Below are 20,090 nucleotides of genomic sequence, written 5' to 3'. Positions count from 1 at the left end.
AGCAAGCTAACATGTTGGTTTCTGAGCAATGATCGAGCTGCGACACGCCCATTACCTCACACTCATTCACATGATTCACACATGATTCATGCAGAATAAGTGCAGGACTGTACTTGAAGTTGAATATCTGTGATAAAACCTGAACAGTAAACCATATTTCTTTTTTTTCTTTTTTTTTTTGTAAATCAGATTCTGTATTGGCTAACTTAAATTTCTCTTCTTGTTATTTTGAGAAAGCATCTAATGAGAGTTCTATTCCACAGGCCTCTGATACAGTGACTGTTGGCTCACAGGCACTAGTGTCCAAATCCCCCATGCAGCACTTGCCATCAGGGCCACAAGCCTTAATCCAGTGGGCAAGCGATCGTGGCCACAATCCAGTCACATCTTACACCAGCACTCCCGTGGCAAACCACTTCAATATCCGACTTCGAGAGCCAGGTAAGCTGAAGAAGAATCACATCCTCCATTCATGATGAAGCATAAAACTAGCGTGCAATTGTAAAAAGTTGTAGGTGTAGTTTCCTGGATGGAAAATCAGCCTCATAAGGTTATGTGTGACTTCTAGATGTCGTGGATTCTCTGGAGAGCAAATTACCTCCCGAACTCGCCATCCTGCGTGATTCTAGTCCTCTTCCTGTAGATGGAACGCCACTGCGACGATCCGGTCTGCCGTTTCCATTTCTTACAACTGGGGGCATGCCTCCGCTGGGACACCTGCCCTACGAGTCCAATGAGCCCGAAATCGTTTTGAATGTTGACCTTAGTGTGCAGTGCAAAAAAGAAAGGATGGTGGTCAGCATTGACAAACAAAGTCTTCAGGTGAGTAAACAACCGGACATTCTCTGATTCTGCCCGGAGCCCAACAGGCTACAAATAATGGTTATTTTAAATATCGATGTATTCTATGCTTCTGATCAATGAGAAAGGCATTTTGTTGATTTACTTTTGCGTCTCTTTTCACACGACACAGAGTCAGTATGACAAAATGTGACAAGAAGAGCGGAAAACAACAAAATGGAGCTCATCCAAAAAGACTAGCAGCGTCTAGACCAATTAAAAGGCTGAATGAATGTCTTCTGCAGCGATTACAAAATACTAGCATAAACCTCCATGACGCTGTGTTGTTTATTTTCAAAAAGCACGCACTGTGTGCTGAGGTTGTTACCAAATAATGATGCTGTCTTGGTCTAATGGTTACATGTGGATAATTATGGAGACAGTTGAGCCCACCTATCTGTTGTGTGGGGATAGCAAGTTTCAGATCTACAAAAGTGAAATGAGAAAAAGTAAATCACTGAAGCAGGCAGGGCTGTTTCAAGCATTTGGCGTCTGAACATAGGGACAGCTCAATCAGCCCACATCACAGAATGGAAACTGGCATAGGCTGTAATTGGGAGCTGGAGCTAGACCACCTTGTGGGATTTGTTTATTCCTGAGAACTCAAGGTTTTGCACAAGTACTTGGACTTTTTTCTCCTTTTTTTTTTCTTTTTACAATTCTGAAAAGTTAATAACGGAAAAATGTTTTGATCTCCATCCATGTTTGTCTTTTTATTTCTTTTTTCTTAACTTAGGCAAGCGGGTTTACAAATGCCAGCCTCACACTTCAAGACCCACAATGCAAAGCAACAGTCAATGCCACCCACTACACTCTGGAAACTCCTTTGACTGGCTGTCAGACCACCGCATTCACCATAGAGGATAGCACGATCTACTTCAATTCTGTGAGTATATTATGTGGTGTTACAGTATAGCTGAAATTACTTGAAAATGCCCTCTCTGTATATCAGACCTCTAGTTGCTACTATAAATACAAAGATATGATTTAATTTTAAATTGAAATAAACTACAAAACACTCTTCATTTTCTAAAAAATCCCTATAATTATCTTGCTTTATTTTAACTTGTCAACTTAATGAGAAGACAATGAGAACATTTTAACAGAAAGGCTTTCAGTCAGAAAACTTTCTTTTCTACTTGTTTAAACTTTAGAAAAGATACTAGTTTTTGTTGAAATACACCCTTTACACAGTTTTAACCACGTGCCAAAGTCAAACTTTGCTTGTCTAAACAATTCCTGAGTGACTAACATGCAAATAGATGTGTGTTAGCCTAGGTTTAACATATTAAGATGTTGGGCTTGTTAAAGCATTGATATCTATGGGCAGTACAGAGCTGTGACACTCTGAAGTCAGGGAAAGATTTACCCACTGTCAGAAAGCCTTTTTGTTTTATTTTAAGGTATTTTTAGCTTTCACTTGCAGTTTAAGTACATTCAGAGAATAAATGTATTTGATTAGTTTAGAAAAAGATCATCATTTGAGCTTAAATACTCAAACACACATACTCTTTCAAAGAAAATAAATCACATTTTAAAAAAGATCTGGCAGAAAGCTTTGAAGGCTAATTTGATTAGATTAGTTGTTAGGGTGTTGACCATGACCAGTGCTTAAATGTCAGCACTGCCATGGGAAATGCTCACTCAGAGGCTTGACACCTGTCATAAATAAATATTTTTTTAATAAAGATGTCCACTGATAGCCATGCTCTTTTTGTGTACAAATGGAAACTGGAAAAATATGGACAATATGTGCAGGGAAAATGATTACATTTCTGACTCATTTTTGTATCTAATTGTGATCACTTGCTTTTATGTGATTAAGACATCCCCAGTTATCTTCATTATTGTGGAATGCATTCATTCAGCATGTTTGTTCTAACAAGCAAGCATGAATCACTTCTACCCTGGCCTTTTAAAATCTTTTGTTCGGGGAAGTTTGGAAAAAACACTTTTTCTGTCCAGTGCAGATTAAAAACCCAGGCATACGTCCAAGGTCATCTTTTGTGCTAGCATTTGGACGTGCAGACAACCTCTGACCTCCGGTCAAAGGAGATTAATTTTCATTGTCTGGGTTCCCACTCATCAAAGCTAATGTGTTTTGGCTGTTGTCCCCACATTGCTGTGATATGTTGATTTATTTCAGCAGTGGCACCAAAGGCAGGTCAGCAAACTTCAAAACAGCTCTGTTAGTGTCATTGAGACAGTCCTCTCTCTAAAGCAGCAGACTCATCTCAGGCCCTGACATGCCACTACTCCACTGAGAAATTAGAAATATGTCCTGTCTCACTGAGGCCACAGGACATTCCCAGATTTAAGCAAGAATGTTTTGCCGACCTCTCTTAACAATTCAAATCTCCGCCTGAATGAGGCAATACTAAAGGAGTAGAAAAGGGGGAAAAAAATTGGAAAAAATCTTGTGTAAACTTTCCGTCAATTGCTGATTGTTGTGCTCAGGTTTGTCAGCGTAGGCTTAGTAACAAACTTCTTTTTGATGTGCAGGTCACTGTAAGTCATGCTGAGACCAAAGATGGGAATAGCGACCAGAGAGGGCCCGAGAGAATGCTTCCCGTGAAAACGTTCGATTCATCTACCATATTGGTAAGACTCTGGAATCATTGTGGTCCTTTTTCTGTCAGATCTGCACTTCATTGCAAGGGGAAAGTTGACAAGTTGAGACTACTGATAAACTGTATCTCTATATGCGCAACTGCAGTAAATCATGCATAGTTGGAAGAAACACCAGTTTCCTACTGCCCCTTGGGCTGCTAGTAAAGACTCTTCTGGCTGCTGCAATCTCCCCATCTTTCCATGATGTCCGTTTAATGAACTTGACCTTCCATTTTCCATTTTGAAGTTTCTCCATCTTTTCTCTGTTAGCTTAGTTTCCTTTATCTCATCCAGTCCTCGTCTCCCACTTATTGTTCTTGTTTATACATATCTCTTTTGTTCCTGGTCCGTCTTAATGTGGTCAAACAGTGACACACAGTCATGTGGAGTGAGAGTGCTTAGCCGTGGAATGTAACGTCAGAGTCCTGCTGATATTTGTTTTGGCTTTGCCTTATTCTTCAAACAGTTCAACTGCACATACACAAGCAAAACTAAGAATCAGGAAACCTCAGCTCCCAGGATTGTACAGGAACCACCAAGGCAACCGGTCAACAACATGACGTTTAACATGGAGCTGTACGACTCGCTGCCTATCAACAACCCTGCACGCCAGAATTTCTTCACCGTTTCACAAAATCAGAAAGTGTTTGTGGAGGTATGTTTTGCATTTATAATACATTACCTCTCACGCCAGAATACATGTTTGGTGTAAATGAAAACTTTTGGCAGAAAACTGCAACCATCTGCCTCCATCTGAGGCTTTAGCTTTTCCAGATTTAATCTCTTCCTGAGCCCTTTGCTCAGTAAGAGCATTGTGACTGTTTCAAGCTAAAAAGCTAATAATTTCTTTCACTTCTTGCTTTTATTATATCACAGTTCTGCATGTCATCTGGCTAAAAATATCTGTTTCACTACAGTAGTTATGCTAGTCATATAAGAGATAGCAAAGACTGAAAAGTCCTTTGAAGAGGTGATGTAGGAGGACATCAGCATGAGATGCTTCACTCACAGCATGGACACAAAGCCAGTGTGCTGTAAATACAAAGTGCTCACAGAGTGTCTTTATCCTTCCCTCTTAAGTGCATTGCATTTATTTTAACTGAGAAATAAGTAAAACATGACTAAATATTTGTTTCTCACCTTTCAGGCAGTCGTTCTTGTTTTGTTTTGCATATCTTTACACTGGCAGCAATAAATACATCACAATATTTCTATTAGAAGACTTATTTAGTCTATTTTGGCTCAGCTTTGGGTTGCTGCTGACAGAATTATTTGGCACTTTAGTTGCCACCAGCTGCCTGCTAACTTTTGAACTTCTTTTTCTGTTGTGGTTAGTAAAAGGTAGGATTTGAATTTTATTTTTCCCGAACAGCTGCTGGTACAGCAAAAGTGAGCTGAAGCATAAAACCAAAACAACGCTCTAAAAGAAACCAGAAGCTCATTAGAGCTGAGGGTTCTCACCATGACTGTGCCCCTTTTGTCCTGCCCAGTGTTAACACGAAAATATTGATTGTTTCAGCTTTAAATTAGCATTTTAACATCTTGTAAATTATGTTTGTTTGTATTTGTGTTTATCGTTGTTCCCAATTTTAGGACTAGGCAATAAAACACAATAATAATTTGTATTTATTGTTTCTGCGATTGTCTTAAAGAAACACAAATACAAAATGACACCTTTTCATTTTGCATGTTTTGTCCAACAAGATTACTTTGCAGACTTTCTTCAGACAACAGCAGATTAGGTTTTCTTCCAGAAATGATTATATTATAAAGTAAAGCTCACATCAGATCAGAGCAGTATTGTGTTGTTGTTCAGTTTTGTCACTTCACTTCATGAAGACTCCTGTCACGACAACTGACAAATAAAATCTGTTTTTACTTGCCTCTCATCTGCTCCAGATCACATCAACTGCATCAGATCCAGAACTGGGGTTCACCATCATATCGTGCTTCATTTCTCATGACTCCAATCCCAGCGTGTCCTCAGAGTACACACTCATTGAGACAGTTTGTCCAACAGATGCCTCCGTCACATACTATCCTCAATTCCCTGTCCATCCTACAAAGATGGATAAGAAAACCTTCAGCTTCATCTTCAACTCAACTTTCAAAGTGTCCCTGCTTTTCCTGCATTGTGAGATGTCTCTGTGCTCAAAGTCATCTCAGAGGAATCTAAATTTACCACAGGTATGCAGAATAATCTTCCCCAAAGAGCCATTGCTGTGTTTTTTTTTTAGTCTCCCAGAGTATCACCAGTGTTTGTTTGAGCAGCCGGGCCTGTAGGAGACAATCTTTACTCCGGCTGACCTGCAACATTCAGTGTCAGGTCTGCCCCCAAACCTAAGCGGGAACCATGCATCGATGCACAGTTTCCCAAGTGGCTGACCACTGAGCAAAATAATCATCTTTTTTTTTCTCCCTCTGTTATTTGTTCTGTCTGGTGCAAGTGCTTTCTTTTACTTTCTGTAAGTCTTACCTAAATGTTACCCCCACCCCCCAAAAAAATAAATATATATGTGTGTGTGTGTTCCTGTCTAGCTATCTTTGTGAGGACCGAAATCTGCATTCTACTATACTTGTGAGAACCAACAGTCACTTGTGAGGACACACTCACCGGTCCTCACAGGTTTGAAGGCTCAAAATGCGGTTTTAGTGTCAGGGTTACAATTAGGTTATGGTTAGGTATGAAAAAGAGTTTGATTTAGTTCTCTTTTGTTAAAGCTTTAGTGCACGGTCCTAGGGGCCGCTGGATCATCCATACTCTCCTTTAAAGCTCCTGATAAACTTTTCTGCTCCTCTTCTCCTTCCCTCGACGGTCCTCTTTGGCGTATACTGTACTTGTCCCATCTGACTGACTGGTCCTTCGATTAAATTATTGTGTAAGAATTCACCTTTTGAGCTAATGGGAAGTGTGGTATACATATAAAAAAATCCTAAAAATAAACTAAAAACATTATATTAAAACCAGAAAGGCAGACAGATTCCTCCAAAGAATTGTGGAGGGGATTTAGCCTCCACAAAACACTGAGTCTTATTGTGCTTTATTTTGTGCTCTTAAAATTAATTGTGAGGTTAATTGTTAGTCTTCAACATTCCCACATAATTTTTTGTTAGTTTTTATAAATCACACATTTATTTGCAATCTCAGTGCAAGAGGAAACTGTCTAATCCATCTGATATGAATATAATATTTTTTATATAATTATTTAATATTTTAGATATAAAAATAATTATAAGCTTATTTCTACCACTAATAGAGTCATGTTTTTCTTTTTGTTTTTTTTTTGTAAGGGTTAGGGTTAGGCAATCATTTTTAATGGTTAGGGTAAGGGGCTAGGGAAACCATTATGTCAATGAAAGTCCTCACTAAGATAGCTGAACGGGGGTGTGTGTGTGTGTGTGTGTGTGTGTGTGTGTAGTATCCTGAGGCTGGCTTGTGATTGTGGTGCTAACATATTACAGTTGCCATCAGCTGTAGTGGGTGAAGATGGCAAGCTTTTCCTTACTTTGAATTCCAAATTAGTACTTTTGAGCAGATATGAGTGAATGCACTTTTGAGTTTGAGAAATATGAATGTCAAGTTATTAATTAGTTTTTTTTTTTTAATTTTCTGCACAGTGTTTGCCACCCATTGAAAACTGTGATTCTCTCTCTGTGGACAATATCATGGCGATGATGATGAACAAAAAGGTCTCGACTCAACCGCTGGTTGTGGTGGATGACTTGAGCCACATACCAGGTCAGTAAAAGCAAAAGCAAACATAATTTACATCTGTTTACACCAGGAGTTCAGTTGTGCTTGGAACTGTGACACCCACAAATACGAGTATGCACAGTGAAAGAAGCAATTCTGAAGGCAGAGGAACCGCATAAAGTCGATACTTGGAGATCAGACCAAACGACGGGATCACGGTCCAACATCTGGTCCTTATTAACTGTGTTGTGTGTATATGATTGTGTATACAGGTGCTTAGGCATACACATATGGTGTGTCTCCGTTTACATTGACATCTGTACACAAGAGTGTGTTTTTGGGTGTGTGTGTTCAAACTAGCATATGGCTGATAAAGGGGAGTGTGCTAACGCTGAGGCCCAGTTCTGCTGTGGACCAGACCATGCTGAGGGAGACATGGAAAAGAACAGTCATACGTTACTAAGATCCAGTTGTTTTCACTTAGGCCCTTCACTGTGGCCTCAGCTTTCCACTAGTGAGGGGGAAAATGAGGAGCGGTGGTCCACTTGTTGGCTTTGAGCGCCCAATCAGAGCCTAAAGGTCCCTCGATGTTTAGTCACTTGTTGGTTCACACTCTTTATCGTAGCACCTCAGGGGGTGTAAGTACATTTAGAAGGCAGGATGGAGACCTGAGGTAATGCCTTCACATGATATTTATTATGACCTAAACCTAAATGGACTGATATAATCAGTGCCTTTTCTCTAGCGGACTGCCAGCATTTTTCATATTAGCATCCCCCTCTGAGCAATGACATCAACATGAGACCTGGGGTCAGTTTGAGTCATGTTTGTTGGCTTGTGATTTGATGTAAATTAGATCATTTTAATTGGTGTAAGCTACAGCCCAACCGCTATTTCACAATGGTAGAAAATAGACTGATTACTCCTTTACCTAACGAAACTTGGTTTTGGTATTGGCTTGGTCAATCTCTGTGCTACAGTATATGTGTGCTATTCAGAATAGTGTTCCATTGTGGATTTGAACCCTGTATTTTGTTCGGATGTTAATATCAGTTGTGATGAGCTCTTCATAGACCAAACAATTTATTGATTGATTGATTTCTCCCAGTTGCAGTGTATGCACTGATGGTATTTTTCAGATCCTGGTCTTACTCTTAAACATCCGTAATTTTACTAGCTTTAAAGTTCCTACTTGTCTGAGCTCTAGTGTGAGTCAGAGTTGTGCAGGATAATTCTAACCAGAAGTTTGTGGCTTTATTACATTTTAATTGGACATCAGCCTCCAATGCTGGGCAATGATACTAAATGGATGGAGTCACTTTTTAGCACAGACATGCCAGTGTTGATGCTGAGGATATTGGTGAACAGAGACGGTGAAATTTGAAGTAATGGCTGAGTGTCTAAGCCAAGCTAGTCCAAAGTGGTACAGGCAGGGTGCACTGCCTGCACCACTATGCCAGTGCAGCGGGTTTATTTTCCATGGAGTAAGTAAACACACTTATGCCATAAACACACTGGGAAAAAAAACCCTCGAATTCAAAGAACACAAAGGCATCGCTTATGCTAGGATGGCAAACAAAATAAGCAGCCTTTTCAAGGGCCACGGTTCTGCACTGGACAACATCCCAAAAAGCTGAGTTCAAATCAAAGGGAGCCACTTGTGGCCAACTTGGTGCATGGAAAAACATAACAGCCTCAAAGCTCTACCATCAAAATTAGATTTACTGCTTCACAACGTCAATAAATTTGATCCCTTTTTTATGGGTTCAGGAACGTTTAGAAAAACTTGAAAGGTATAATCTATCTGAGAGGCTGGCAGTGTTGGTTATATCATCACATCAGTACATGTAGTATTAATTTAGTTTAAAGTCTGCAAAGTGTAAAGGCAGAGGATAGTTTTTTATATCACATTGGACTGAACAGGTTGAACTGCAGTGTTTGATATATGAACGCGTTCATCCTTTAGATAACTTTGTCTTTCTAAGTAACTGATTTCTCATAAAATATCTCATTTATTATTTTAAAACCAACTGAATGAGGCTCTCCATATGGTTTGCTGTATTCACTGGCCAGATGTCAAGAAGCTCACTTTATCATTAAAAATATCATAAAACGTATTTTTTTTAGTTCTGAAAAAGAAAGGATGAACATGAGTTAGGATTCATGCCTCAGCAGAGTATGAACAAAAGAAGAGAGTAAATCTTTGACATATGCTTGCAGATTGTACACCGCACTTTAGGCAGAGCTAGTAACCTTGTGGACCTGAGCTGGGTTAAATAACATGTTTTGAGCTACGGAGTTCAACCTTTGCATGGTTTATAAGTTTGAAACTCTTCTGTGTTGAGAGTCTTGGAGCAACAGCTCTATGACGAAAGGCCAAAGTTGAACAAAAACAAGTCATTACGCAGGAGTGCTTCTTTCCACATCAGGCAAATTTACATAAATAAATGATGTTCGTAGAGATATCAGGGCTGTTTCAAGTTTGGCAACAACATAAAGCTAGCATAAATCAAAAGTTCAACTTTGAAGCAGATGTCTGGTTCTGTTAAAAGTAGAAAACAACATTCAAGACCAGTCAGATGTCCTGCAGAGAACTGTACCCTATAGACATCAAGGCAGTATTTGAAAGCACCGAGCTTTCAGCTTTGCACATGATCTCTGAGTCGAGTTAACACGAGAGCATTAAACACTCCTGTGCTTTGCTGGGTTCAGTCTGTATATTCCTCCTTTATCTTCTGCTTATGAGGCTGCATGTGTTCATGGCCTCGACATTTTTAGCATAACAAGTCACCCGGGACAGATAGCTCCAGACCGAAGGGGAGTAGGGTGGCACAGAGGACGTCCTCTGTGCCATCGTCCCCTCTGAAATTAAAGTCTTCTCTGATGACCTGTCATCATCCATTACCCGAGATGAAAACTTAAAGGTGTCCTGTCCGAGAATAGCAGCCATTGTGCCCCAGGCTTGGACGTATACCAGGTTTGCCTCTTGAGTTCGCCCGTACACAAGCGCCTTTGTATTGTTTGTTAAGACGTTATTATAGCTAATTTCACTTTTGAAAGCCTTCCAGATGGCTTGAAATAAATGGGTGATCATGATTGGTTGGAGTTAAAAGGTTCATCCGTTAGGACACTGCCGGCTTACAGAATAGCTGCTTTTTCAGCGTTTTCCTGGTTCAGATTTCTGGATCACATTCCACAGAGAATTGCTTATCAACACACTGCAGTATCAGCAATCTGCTGCTCCTGACAGGCTGACTCAGAGCTTGCATTGTGCTATTTTAATGTACCATAATTCATACTGTATACTGTGCATCTGTACACGCAATAGTCAACATATATTTAAACTATTATATGTTGTTTTTGCAGATCCTACATCAGAATTATCAGAAGAGCCACGTAAGCCCTCTCCTGATGGTAAGTATTATATGATTGCATTTTATTTTGCGTATGTCCGTGTGTATATAAGTGGATTATATGGATCCCAAAAATGAATAAACTGCATAAGATAAACCAGTAAATAATGAAGCTATATAAGGAATCATCAGCTTAGGTCACTTATTATTTCATATTGGTCCTTACCATAACAGTTGTGATGCTTGCTGGACTTTTTTCTCTCAAACTGAAGAAGGTAACTAGAATTTACCAGTAACTATGGATCTGTAGTTTGCTGATAACACAGCTAACTAGGCCAGGCAATAGTTGTTGTTTTTTTTGTTTGTTTTTTGTAAATCATGCATAGCTACTCTATTAGAGTCCAAGAATATAGGCAATAGATGCTAGGGCAGTGTGACTGGGTAAAAGGTGAACTTAGTTACGATTTCAGTTCCTAATATTTGTTTTCTTGTTTTACACATTTTAGGTCATTTATATTTGTACTGTATTTGTATGTATAATACACTTGTTTAACATTAAAACCATGTTCTGTGTTGGTTTATTGTTCAGTAGTGTATGTACTGGACACTCCTGTGGTGGTGGGCATCGCCTTTGCAGCCTTTGTCATCGGGGCTCTCTTGACCGCAGCTCTGTGGTTCATCTACGCGCACACAGGTAGGTTCTTTACCTGCCTCTCCGTGGCCCCAACTCACTTCTCCACATTAATGAAAAGATAAGATGCAAAGGAATGCCTGAGGGTCTCTGTGCCAGAAATGTGCCGCTGTGATTGCCAAACATCCTGCTGCTGACAGAGGCCTGCTCACAATAACGTATTGACTCCTCTACTGTAAATATATCCTGTTGGTCAGCAGCAAGAGCTCTTCTCTTTCCTGCCTTTGAATGTTTTGGGGGCCATGGGGTGGTCTTTCTCAGTACATTCCCAGTACAATGGCTGGAGACGAGTTGGAAATTCCCCTTGTAGGGTTTAGTGGGCGCTCACAGGAAAAGACACACAATCTGTCCATTAGATGCCAAGACCTTCCCCTTCGTCCCCAGCCCGCTGACCCTAACTGACCTATGAGAGGAAGTGAGTTCCCAGCAGCCCACTGAGTTCACCGTTGCATAGAGCTGCCCTGTTCTTCTCTGCCTTAGTTTTTAACTGACTATCTGTGAGCTGAGTGCGTTTTGCAGAAGGACTTAGGCTGTTTCACTTTAGCATTCGGTATGTAAAGTGAACGTTTTTTTAAGAGCTCACAGTTTGGCAGTGTAAATCAGTCTCCCAGGTAGTTACAACAATACAGGCACGTGTCGGGTTACAGTGCTGCAAACTGTTCCAGTCATGAGAGTTTAGCTCTTTCTGAATATCTTTTAGACGTAAAGATCAGCTGTCAGAGTTTAGTGCCTTTATCTTTGTCACAATATTGGTATTGGCTTCTCTTCAGAAAACCACTTCACTTGTGCTTCATGGATTTTCTAGTGGGTGACCAAGAAAGAAAGACAAATCTTTACATTTGGCTGGCAGTACATATCAAAGGTGAACACGCATGAAAAACAGGGGTGGAGATAGCAGTTAGGAGGAAACATGCATGGCGATGACTTTAAGGCACAAGTTCCTTCCATTATTAAAATACACTTTTAGATGGGTGTTTTAAGCAGGATTAGTTGAAATGACCTTATATGGCAACACTTTCTGTCCCATGTAAACCCAAGAAAGTATATCCTCCAAAGCAACCACTCAAAATACCACTTGAGAGCATATTTTAAACCAATGATGAAACAAGAAAACTAAACTGAGTCTATCCCCTCAGGGTCTGAGGACCTCTCAGAAAACAGTTAGATATAGTCCTTGGAATTATATTTTGGGTTTTTCTATCTATTACGATTTATTTCCCTACAAGGCAGTCAGCAACGTAAATGCTTTAACATCAACCTCACATTATAACCTTTGACAGTTTTCTCATTGTCTTGGCACATATATTGTAGTTGGCTTGTAGGTTGCTGGAGATTGCTGGAGCTGTTGTCACCTTGTGCAAGAATTTTGTTTTCATCCACAAAATGAAACCAACTGTTAAAACAGCCAGACACAAGGAGAAACTTCACACATTATCTGCTCTGAAATTCAGTGAGACACCGATGAGCCAAAATGTTAGGACCTCTCCTACCTAAGCAGGTCCAGTCACTTGGAGGCCTAGGATGCTGCAGGACTTTTAAATGTGTCCCGTGTAATCTGATACCCACAGCAAAACTTGCAGGTTGAAAGTTGGACCCATTCGGATCAAATTTGTTCCAGTACATCCCACACACTGTCACCAGGTCATTGTTTGTCCTTCCTCTGACCGTGAGAACACACAACAAGCCTTGCTATTTCAGAAATGATTAAACAAGCTCATCTGGCCATATTAAATTGTCCCACTATCACTCATATCTTAAATACGTTACTAAGATAATCCGAAAACTCACTGTTTTATCTAACCTAAACCTAGACGGCCACACCAACTTTTCTAAGCTCAATCAGAGCATGACAATGGCATTCTGTTGAGTCACTACTGAAACACTTTTTTCACGATTACATGATTTTTGTTGAGGCTGACTTTTGTATAAATTAGTATCAAATGAGCTCAACTCCATGATAAATACTTTATACGCCCCTTAAAATGAATTAAAATACTTTTTACTTATCACAATGTGAATGTGTCTTATACTTACTACATTCAAGACCGACGCTAATGCCATGGGCCCCTGCTTTACTTTCTGTTTAGTCCTAATTCCCAAATGTCGTCATGCTTAAAAGCTGGACAGATATGGTGAGTAAGAGACGGTTAAACATAACCATATTATCTTTGTCACATTAGGATTTAGCTCAAAGTTGTGCTGTAAATATATAAAATTTTGCAGAGCTTTGTGTTGTTTTTAGATTTCACTTTAGAGTCCAAATTTCTGCAATATTACTCCACAAGCCTTTATAAAATTATAATGGCAACGTGGTCTTATAGCCAGAGCTATGTCGTTATTTTTAATGTAGAGTTTGTATGTTCTCCCAGTCCTACGACTGGGTTTTATGTGGAAGCTCTGGTTTCTCCTGCCCTTGAAAAGCATGCTTGGCTGATTCTGGCTGTCATGGTCTGGGAAAATTCTACCAAAAGAAATTCTGAATATTAACCAGCCCAAAGATCACCTCACAGAGATCACCACAGGGATTCTGCTGTAGAAGGAGTAGGGTAGAACAAGCCTGACTGCGTCATGAAGCCGGGTTCGTTGCTAACTTTGTGTTAGCGTGCTTTCTGTGCAGGTGCATGCAAAGAGCGGATGTTGGGTGGAGAGGTTTCTGTCCTGGATGCTGTTACTGTATCCTTAGCCACTACAAAGACATTGTATGTTTGAATTTTTGTATCCAAGAGATACTGGGGTCAGTGTTTTCCCAAACTGAAATCTAAGGCAAATTGTCCCTAAGTAGACATCTGTTACAACAACTTTCATAGAGAGTTTTCATTCACTTTATGTTTCGGTCAGATAAAAGCAGCCTTTATCTTTCCTATCTAGAAAGATAATATCAGACTTGGGAATTTAAATTTCCTCTGACAGATGAGGTGAATCCAAGTGCCTTTGTTTTGCAGCACTCTTGGTCCTGTGAGGGAAAGACTGCTGGCAGCCCTGTTCTGGTAAACATTAGGAGAAATGTGGGGCCCGAAAGAGGGAAAGGGATGCCTGTGGATACATATGCCTGTCATATATGCAAGCATATGTATAAAACACACACGACCTCTAGTACAAACTAAACTATCGATAGAACAATCTCTCCCCAGGAGAAAATGTGTTATCTTCATTTCAGATAAGCTATAAAGCAAGCGAGGGACACACTGCAGTAATAATTGTGCCAAATACTCAAATTAAACACAGACTTGGCTTTATTTCAGAAGCTGTTCATTGTCTGTCAGAGACGGTTTTTGGAAACAAACTCAAGCACTTCTATTTTCCCTTCATTTTAGCCATTGGATCCCAAGAGTTTACGAAATGAAACGCTTATTTAGACATAGAACAATAAACCAGTCATTGGTTTGAGCTCCGGTCACAGGGCCCGTGTTGTGTTTGTTCGCCTTTATCTGCTAAAGCAAGGCTAATTGGTTCCAGACAGAAATGAACTCTGTGAACGTAGAAACATCTTCTTCTCTTTGTTTAAAATATCATCTGTCAGATAGGATGCGACCATTTGTTTCTGGTCGTTTTGAGGTGGCATCTTTAGAGGATTCGTTTTTAAAAACAGAATCTGTGGCAGATTATGGTTGAAAATGGTCAAAAATGAGGGCAGATGAAGTCCCGAGTTCTTTATACGTAAAAGTACACATTTTTTCTTAGGGATAAAAGTACATTAATCTAAATAGGAATGCTCAGATTTTATACGGGCTTCAGTGAAAGCTTTATGTCAAGTGGCAGTTATAGTAAACAGTAGGAGCTTTATGCAGCCCATTTATTCTGTGTGCAGAAGAACAATGGAGGCTCGACAGTCTTAGAGGAGTTCAATTTGTAGCTTTAACCAAATCACTTTGTAATGTTCTTGCCTAGGGTTGGCTTTTTTGTAAATTATACTCATTTTTCCTCTCTCCCTCTGGTCCAATCCCCTTTCTCCCGCGGCCACACTCCCTCTTCTGCTCTACATCTAGGTGAGACAGCTGGCACACAGCCGGTCCAGAAGTCCCAGCCTGCCTCGGAGAACAGCAGTACAGGCCACAGTATCGGCAGCATGCAAAGCACGCCGTGTTCCAGCAGCAGCACCGCGTAGCCCAGCAGGATGCACTGCCAGGAAGTTCTGACGGTTCACAGGGACCGGTTTGTTATCTCCTTCCATGAAAGGAATTATTTTTGGGGACGTGACAGGACAGGAAAAAAAAGCATGATTACAAAAAAAAGAAAAAATAACACCTTAAGTCCTTGTGCTAAATTGGTGCCACTTTAAGTGTGTGCAGACAAATGAACTGTCTTGGTTATGTTGATGTGTGTTAGTTCTGAGACACAGCTTGGCAGCCTCATCCGAGAAACAGATGCAAGTTTATTCCAGACATTTCTTTCGAATCCAAATGCTGCTTTTTTCTGACCACAACACAGCCTTTTGTTTTGACCTTAAATGGTTTGATTGGGGCTGGTTGTGCTAAGCAGGTGTGCTCAGAGAGCAAGCCAACACAATAAGGCTGGAGTGACGTCAGTATTAGTAAGTGAGATGTTGATGGCTGGGCCGGAGCACGTTGTTTTATGACAGTGGAACCTAGAAAGTTGCAAGGAAGCAAATAAACCACTATTTTCATGCGGACAAGTGTGCAGTATGAACAAGTCATCATCTTGACACAGAGATTATGGCTTTAAAAAGGTAGTCTGGGTATGAATGTATTCAAAAGGGTAAATGCCAAAAAAATGTGAATGAAAAATGTGAAAGACATGCTGAGAAAATTCCACGTTTTCGAATTGTTTGTACTTTTTAATGGATTCAGCCACACAGGTCGGTAAAGTATATTGATCTAATAGTATGCTTTAGTAACTCTTGGTATAGGCAAAGATTTGAGTTTTAGTTTCACTCAACTTCACAGGGGCATTATGGGTTCCCTTTTACTAGCTGTTGTTAATGGAAGACTTCAGCATTAAGAGAAATATTTGCTTATTCTTATTTGAGATGATTGACACTTCTTTTGTCTGTGTGTGAATTATAGAGCTCTGTTCAGTTGATGAGTGGCCTAGCTTAGCATACCTGGTGGAAATGAGTAGTTCAGGGGAGTGGTAGTCATTTCTAGGAAGACTAGTTCCGGGTAATAGGCCTAAAACACTCAGTATGTTTAAGTCATGGTGAATATAAAATACAAAATATTAGGAATCAATATTTATTTGTGACAGCAAGACTATAATTATGACATGAATAATAAATAAATTATACAGTGGGCAGGCATTGTTTTGGAACTTATTGCAGGGAGTGATTGACTCTGTTATGTGTGAGACCTTTTTAATGCTAAAGTTACAAAAATGGCCATAAATTGATTTATGTGATTTAATTTTTATATCTCTTTTATGAAATATTATTGAACATTTTACATTTTATGTAAAAAAAAAATGTTGCCCAGGCTCAGTTATAGGACTGAACTATCCCTTAGGTTTGTGGATTAGTGAGCATTAAATACTCTGTCCAAAAGTTTGGAAATAGGCCCACCAAACTAAAGCTTTGGACACCGTGATGCTAGCAGCTAGGCTATTCCTTATGCTAAACCTAGCTTATCACCAACTTTTGTGTAAAGCAAAGATTTTTTAAAAATACATGCTACTTTAGATCTTGTCTTTTTATAAAAAAAAAATATCAGAAAAGTTAAAATGAAAATTTGGGACATTTTTAAGCGTGGCCTTTTTGTGCTGCATATTACTGATTCTTTCTGCCGGAAGTTTGTATGCTAAGCTACGCTAGTCCGCCACTGCTTTCAGCACTATATTCAATACTGATGCAACTCATGTTAAGCAAGTGAATAAGGGTATTTCTCGAAGCGCTGACTTGCTCGTTCAAGGCCTGTATATTTTTGTATAATACTGTAATTACTCGTGTGTGCAAAGTAGTTTTTTTTTTTTTCTTTCTTCTTTGGAGTTTCGCTGGATCATCAGCGTGAGCTTCATTAATCAGATTTTATAATAACAGAAACTACGTTAACAGTTTTGACAGTCGTGGTTTTATATGGTAATCATGGTTTGGATCCCACAGTTTTAATTATTAGATAATCAATTGCCCGTCAGACCAACAACCCCAAAACCAAAGTTATAAAGTGAAAGCAGAACATTTTTACATTTGAAAGGCTGCAAAATAAAGATTTGGTTTGTTCTCATGATAACACGAGGACTAACTTTGTCAGTTGGCTGATGAATCATTGAACTCCTTATGAGAGAGTTTTTTGTTGTCATTTTTAAGAGATCAAACATAAAGCGTTTGGTTTTCCTTTTCCCAGATGTTTTTCTATGAATCTCGGCACTGACTGTGTGTTGAACAAGCTGCAGCTGAAGCTGACTTTTACCAACATATAGTTTCCTGCCTTCTTCAAACTGCAGCACCACGATTACTCCACCGTTGATGAATGATTGCTGTATGTGTGTGGAGGACAAACTGGGCCCTTTCCCTGCTATCATTTAACTCTGTAAGCAGTAACCAGAATGTGTATCATCTTAAAGCTTTTCATTTTTTTCTCTCCTCATGTAAACATGTATAAAGCTTTCTACAGAGAGTATAAATATATATATATATATATATATATATATTTGTGTATAAAATTATATTTTGGAATATATTAACTAAAAGAAATTTATTGTTTTCTATGTGTGTACGTACTGTGAATTGTGGATTTGCTCATACATAACACACATTTGCGGGAGGATTTATTTACACTATTTGTTTAAACGTTATACCATTCTTTAGGACACTTTAATGAAAATGAAATAGTAGTATTTATAGTCAGAAAGGGACTAATATTTTTGAAAAAAAAAAGTAAAAAATATGTCATGATTATTTTCTTAATTCTTTCTGTTATTTGATGGGATGATGTGTCTTATTGACTTCATAAAGAATACAATAGAAAGAGATTGTTATTATTATCATATGTAAACAAATCTGGAATACAAATCTTTTGTTTAAGCATGATATTATTTTGTCAGATAGTGTTTGGGTTCAATTTTCCATGTGCCGCTTCTCGCTATTTTATATAAATTGTGTCAGATATGAAGTAATGAAATCAGATGTTGTGCATCTTAAGTATAAAGTTTATTTCACTAAAGATAAGCTGTAGCTATAGATGTAAAAATATATATTTTTCCACATAAAATTAGTAAAGGATGGAGTCCTCCCCATTGTTATATAAAAAAACCCAGATACCCAACTTGTTTTGGTTCTTTGGTTGTCACAACAGTGACATATACCCTCTTTTAAGATAATGAAAAAAATATGAAATCATGCCTAAACCCCTGATGGAACAGTGGGGAAAAAAAAAAAATCAACCTTCAGTTATTTTGATAGTGGAAACCCAACTGTTTTCAATAACACCCGAGAAATATTTTTTATTAAGCTGTATTAGAAACACTCGGTTTGGAGCAACCTTCACAGCTTGTTTGTTTTATCGGGCTTCCTGCCATGTGTGTGTCCACAGCCAAAATCCAGCTAAAAGCTTTATTTGGTAAAGCTAAGTTATGCATATATGCAGCAGTCCTTTTGCAGAGCACTGTTGCTGTTAGCAATTAGCATAATTGTAAAAAAACAATATCCCACTGCAGGGTACAGTGATCATCCTCAGTGAAAGATCCATGCGCTGCAGAGTTGAAATGTGCCGCAGCCTATAATCAGCAGCCGTAGCGGGATTAACGCTTTTGGCATTCCTGTACTTTTGTGGTTTCTCTTATCGAGTGTGGCGAAGCCATTTTAAACATATAATTATCCCCCTCACCCCCCACCCGCCCTCATCCACTCATGCTGTTAAGCGCCCGAGCCTCGAGTTATGTTCTGGATCTAATCTTCTCATTTGAGATAATTTGGGGATATTTTTCACTCAAACTAACAATTCAATACAATTTGTGAGAGTCACTTTTCAAATACCAACATTCCTCCCTGAGTTGTGCCCCAGTGCAAGCTGGGAAAAACTTCAAAACTTCCCCCCCCCTCATGAACAGGTATGGATAATGTCGGGTTTTTAATAAATACGAAATAATGCTGTCCCACACCAAACGTGTTACTGTAGCAGTAAAAGATGTGGCTTCGCTGAGAGACAGTAAATGCTGAATTCAGAACAGCTGAAAATTGGAGCATAAATCCATAGATTAGTTATGGATTACTAGTTACTGATTGTATTTTTTTTAACCATTTGACTACCTCATGTTTTTCTATGAATGTGTTATTTGTGTGTCTGTATCTATGTGAGTGTTTGCTTTGCTATGGATTATTTTTCTGGGGCCCCATTATGGTTTGAAAGCAGTTTCCCATTTGATTTTTGAAAGCAACCAATGGCAAATTACAACTTCCCCTTAATGCCAAGACGGCCTTTTATTGGTGTTTGTACATGTGTCAAGCGTAAGTTAGCCGTTATTGTTCCATTTGGTTTATAAAACTTTTTATATGCTGTAAATATGCACGACATTTGTATTCCCATTATGACCAATAAATGTTCATGATAACTCACGAAATTGTCATGACTGTTCATTTTGCTGCCATTTTTTTAGGTATTTAGTTGAGTCTTATTTGTGAGTGTACGTACATGTGGGTAACTCCTATAAGGATGCAGTTTGGAACAATGAGCTGCAATAATGATGTGTTAGGTTTGGCTCTTTGGCGCTAAAGCCATGACTCGCCACTGGTGAGCTCATAGCGTGATATAGACCATGTGGACCTCTGCCTTGAGGATTCCGTAGGGGGGATGGGGGTGACCATTGAGATGAGTGCAATGTGAGTCCTTACCCTTTTTTGTTTTTGATTAGGGCTCCTTAGAGACAGCTGTAAGCAGCCTGCCTTGGAGTAAACTGAAAAGGGAAAGAGGCCAAGGGCGAAGAGTAAAGCAGCTCTTTTGCCAGCTCTGTTTTG

General features: G+C 39.2%; 1 protein-coding gene across 2 annotated transcripts in view; it reads left to right on the top strand.

Moving 5' to 3' along the window:
• Positions 1-19,687, top strand: part of tgfbr3 (transforming growth factor, beta receptor III) — a 70,642-nt gene extending 50,955 nt beyond the window's left edge. The window contains exons 8-17 of one of the 2 annotated variants that reach the window (XM_085450001.1): positions 264-441; positions 569-822; positions 1,577-1,726; positions 3,343-3,441; positions 3,917-4,105; positions 5,350-5,637; positions 7,069-7,189; positions 10,511-10,558; positions 11,090-11,191; positions 15,175-19,687. In XM_085450001.1, the coding sequence (XP_085306127.1) occupies positions 264-441; positions 569-822; positions 1,577-1,726; positions 3,343-3,441; positions 3,917-4,105; positions 5,350-5,637; positions 7,069-7,189; positions 10,511-10,558; positions 11,090-11,191; positions 15,175-15,293 (1,548 nt within the window). In that variant the 3' untranslated portion in view covers positions 15,294-19,687. Of the gene's footprint in view, positions 1-263; positions 442-568; positions 823-1,576; positions 1,727-3,342; positions 3,442-3,916; positions 4,106-5,349; positions 5,638-7,068; positions 7,190-10,510; positions 10,559-11,086; positions 11,192-15,174 lie in introns of both variants that reach the window. The other variant, XM_085450000.1, reaches the window with a different exon arrangement.
• The last annotated feature ends 403 nt before the right edge of the window (positions 19,688-20,090 follow it).

Source organism: Copadichromis virginalis, linkage group LG23 (assembly GCF_057382275.1).
Source record: "Copadichromis virginalis isolate Kocher_CV1m ecotype Utaka linkage group LG23, C_Virginalis_male_GT1.1, whole genome shotgun sequence".
NCBI lineage: Eukaryota > Metazoa > Chordata > Actinopteri > Cichliformes > Cichlidae > Copadichromis > Copadichromis virginalis.
Note: the sequence above shows the minus strand (reverse complement) of the source record. Positions and strands in the feature narration are given on the sequence as shown.